This window comes from Myotis davidii, unplaced genomic scaffold (assembly GCF_000327345.1).
Source record: "Myotis davidii unplaced genomic scaffold, ASM32734v1 scaffold1065, whole genome shotgun sequence".
Classification (NCBI taxonomy): Eukaryota; Metazoa; Chordata; class Mammalia; order Chiroptera; family Vespertilionidae; genus Myotis; species Myotis davidii.
In genome coordinates, this window is record NW_006297281.1 from 1,401,592 (window position 1) to 1,405,332 (window position 3,741).

General features: G+C 55.4%; 1 protein-coding gene across 1 annotated transcript in view; it reads right to left on the minus strand.

The window, feature by feature from the left end:
* The window catches only part of CNNM4 (cyclin and CBS domain divalent metal cation transport mediator 4), a 41,992-nt gene extending 38,257 nt beyond the window's left edge, over window positions 1-3,735 (minus strand). Inside the window, exon 1 of the mRNA XM_006773072.1 lies at window positions 2,417-3,735. Coding sequence (XP_006773135.1) covers window positions 2,417-3,674 — 1,258 coding nt within the window. The 5' untranslated portion in view covers window positions 3,675-3,735. The remainder of the gene's footprint in view (window positions 1-2,416) is intronic.
* Between the last annotated feature and the right edge of the window lie 6 nt (window positions 3,736-3,741).

Consider the following 3,741-nt stretch of genomic DNA (forward strand, 5'->3'; position numbering starts at 1 on the left):
GTTGTTTGTTCATTCGTTCGTTCGTTCATTCATTCATTCATTGTGTAACAAGCACTTACTGCTCCTCTCTTTGCCAGGCACTGAGTGGTGAGAACACGAATGGGGCAGAATCGCTACCCTCAAGACGCTTATAATGCTGGGAGCAAGAAGGAGTCCAAATTAACTTAGAAGACTCAGCTGGAGCTCAGAGCCCTACCCAACTAGGAGGTGCTCAAGGCCCACTGCAGCACAGGCACCCCAGCTCACTTGTTTTTCTTAGCTAGAAAAGAAACCTTCCAAACACCAAACTGGTAAAGAAAATCTTTTAGGTTGCAGGTGTACACTAATGTTTGCCATGTCCTAGACGGCCTCAGACTGAAAAGGTAGATGTCAGATGGAAAGATCTGGAAAAGGCCATACTGGGAGGAGGAGGGAAGAATAGCATAGCAGTGAGTTAAGACTAGAAACGGGGAGGTGATAGTGTGAAGCCCAAGGGTGTTCATTGGGGTGACCATCCTGTCACACCCACATCTTCAGGACTTGGTGCTGCACCGGGCAGACTGCGCCTGCGTTTCCACAGAATTACCAACCCCCTTCTGTTAGGAGGAGAGACAGCATCTGAAGAGATCTGCTCAATAGAGCTCGGGCCTGAGAGATGTGAAGTGGCCTTTTAATTTATTTTTTATTTTTTACAAGAGTCCAAAGATGGCCCTGCCAAGATTCAGGAAGCTCCCAACATGTGAGAGCTTAGCTCTACTGATCTGCTGATCATCCATTCTGGCTGCAACAATCTGACTGATTGTTGGTGGGCCACCAGCAACAGTCCCGAAGACCGGGAGCAAGCCTCCATAGCGAGCTCTCGCCAGGCTCCTCATCAAGGACACGGGAGAAGTCCTCAGGGCCAAGGGTCTGCAGGGTGGGTGTAGAGGGGGGTGTGCCCTGAGCTTTCAGGCTGATGTGTAAACCCTCCAAGTGCCTCTGCCCCGGGTTCGGGGACCTGGAAGAAACAGGTTCCAGGTCTGCACCCCAAAGCTCCAGGAGGCGGCACCATCATCACCAGCCACCTCTGTCCCTCTGGTCCATCCCCCTGCAGTCTCCACTGGGGTTTACATTGCTCCAGTCCCCCTAGCTCTGCTGCTGAGATGCAGTCTGCCAAACTGGAAAAGACTGGGTACCAACCCCCCACCCTAGCAGTGACCCGAGCATCTTTCAGACCAAACTTGGCCAGGCCAGCTCCTCCCTATCCCACCCATCCAGCTAGTTCCAGGCTCCCCTGCACTCTGCTCCAGAAATGAACTGACAAGGGTCTGGGGCTTGCTCAGAAGTTGCCCCTGGCCCTAGGTGGCCTGGGGAGCTTAGCCAGCGGGAGCCCTATCTATGGGAAACAAGCAAAGTCCTGGGTGTAGGATGAGCTCCTCCCCTCTCCATTCCTTCACAAAGAGCTTCCCTTTCTGCCTCCCCATTCCCTGTGGCCTAGGAGGGTTTTACTCCATAATTGGCTTGTTTGCCACCACTGAGGGCTTGGAGTGGCAGAGGTGGGAGGAAAGTTTGCTGGGCTTTGAGGCTGGTGTGTAAACCCTCCAAGCGCCTCTCTGACCACCTGAGAACAGGTCAAGGACCCATGTGAGGAAGAAAAACACAGGGACGCAAGGCCAGCTGAAGATTCCAGCAGCCCACAGGAGGGAAGCTTAGGTGTGATGCCAGGAAAGGGAGAACCTGCTTGCTTCTGCTGAAGAGTCAAAAGCATTACTTGGCACTGTTCTGAGCTCCCAGTCGACTCCTGTGGGCTAGGAGCTCCAGTGATGTCATTCCCCCCCACCCCGCTCACAAACCGTCCTCAGCTCCCAGCTCCTAGCAAACTTCCCATCCTGACCTTCAGGCCCTTCCCCAGGCCCCTGATGCCTCAGCCTCTGCCCTGCTGACCACTCATCAGCGGAGCCTGTATCCTCACTGAACAGGACCACCTGCTGGGCCACAAGTACATCCTTTCCCCCACAACTTGGGTTCTCTGCTCCTGGGGTTCTCTCTACCTCAGGTCCCAAGTCTCTCCTCACACACTCCCTCCCTTGTGAAGGTTTTTCCACTTCCTCAGCCCCTTCCCCACCCCACCCTACCCCGATCAGACTCGCATGCTCCCGGCCTACTCTCTGAGCCCTGGCACTGGTCCCCTTAAGGCAACTGCCTTCATCTGTCGTGCTTGAGAGCTCCCAGAGGCCCCGCTCCATCCTCCAAATGAGCAGAGTCTTACTCAGCTTTGATTCAGCTGAAGCAAAACACAGGACCTGGCAGACAGCAGCTGCTTAACTGTTTTGCTGCCCCAAATACCATTCATCCCAGAGACCTAGAAAGTGATAGGGGCAAAGGGGCAGAGTCCCACAAAAGGAGCAGACCAGAGCGGAGTGACCAAAGTTAGCTGGGAGAGCGGCTCAGGCCTTACCTTTCTTGAATTCCTCCAGCATGGCATCCAGCTTGGTGTCATGGAAGACAAAGTGCACGGGGTGGTTGTAGAAGCGGGTGATGGTCTTGAGGGGGGTGCAGTCATCGGGGTCCACGAAGGCCAAGTCTTTGACGTAGAGAATATCTACAATATTGGACTGCTCGTCCTCAAACACGGGGATGCGGGTATAGCCACTCTCCATAATCTCGGACATCGTGTTGAAGTCCAGGATGGCATCGCTGCGGATCATGAAGCAGTCATGGAGCTGGGTCATGATGTCCTCCACGGTTTTGGTCCGTAGTTCCAGGGCCCCCTGAATCATATTTAGTTCCTCCTTCACGAGGTCATTATAGGGCTCTGTCACCTTCAACATTTCCATCAGTTTCTCCCGATTGTAAACGGTGTGAATCTCCTGGCCCAGAAAAAAGTCTAGGAGCTTGCTGATGGGGAAGCTGAGGGGGAAAGTGAGTAGCATAAAGAATTTGGTGAGAATGATCGTGTTGGCACCCACAGCCAGTCCGTGCCGGGAGCACAGGGCCTGAGGTAAGATCTCTCCAAAGATGACAATGCCGATTGTGGAGGAGGCCACGGCCATGAGCCCGGACCCGATGAGGTTGTCCAGAAGGATAGTGAGAGAGGTGTTGACCAGCACATTTCCCAGGAGTAGCGAGCAGAGCAGGTAGTTGCCTTTGCGACGGATAGGCTCGATCTTGCGAGCATAGCGCCTCTCCTTCTCCGTGCCACAGTTCTGGACGATGCGCAGTTCCATGGGGTCCAGGGCCATCAACCCCAGATTGAGGCCAGAGAAGATGCCCGACAGCACTAACAGCACCAAAATGATAAGTATGTGCAGCCAGAGGGGCAGGAACCTCCCGGCCTCCTCCACCATGAAGAGCAGCGAGTCCTTATCGGTCCACTTCTGCCACGGCCCGTCCACGCTGGTCCGGGTGCACAGCGCGTACAGCTTCATGTTCTCGCTCCTCCGCAGGAACTTGGTGAACACCACCAGCATCCCGGACGTGTCCCCGCGGCTCACGTTGACCAGCTGCTGGACGACCAGGTCCTTGGTGAGCTCGGGGCAGTGGGTGGAGTTGTGGAAGGCCTCGGAGTTGTCCACCTCCGTGAAGGAGATCAGGTTGCTAGAGATGGAGCCCAGCCTGTGGCCATACAGCCTCAGGTTCACCGTGCTGCCCTCGGACACAAAGATGATGCCATCCGGGTTCATCCCACACGGCTTGTCGCAGCTCGCCAGTCGCATGCCAAGGATCGTGCTCCGCTGGGGGTCTCCCTGGCCCCGGACCCCCCGCGCCCACAGCAACACCGGC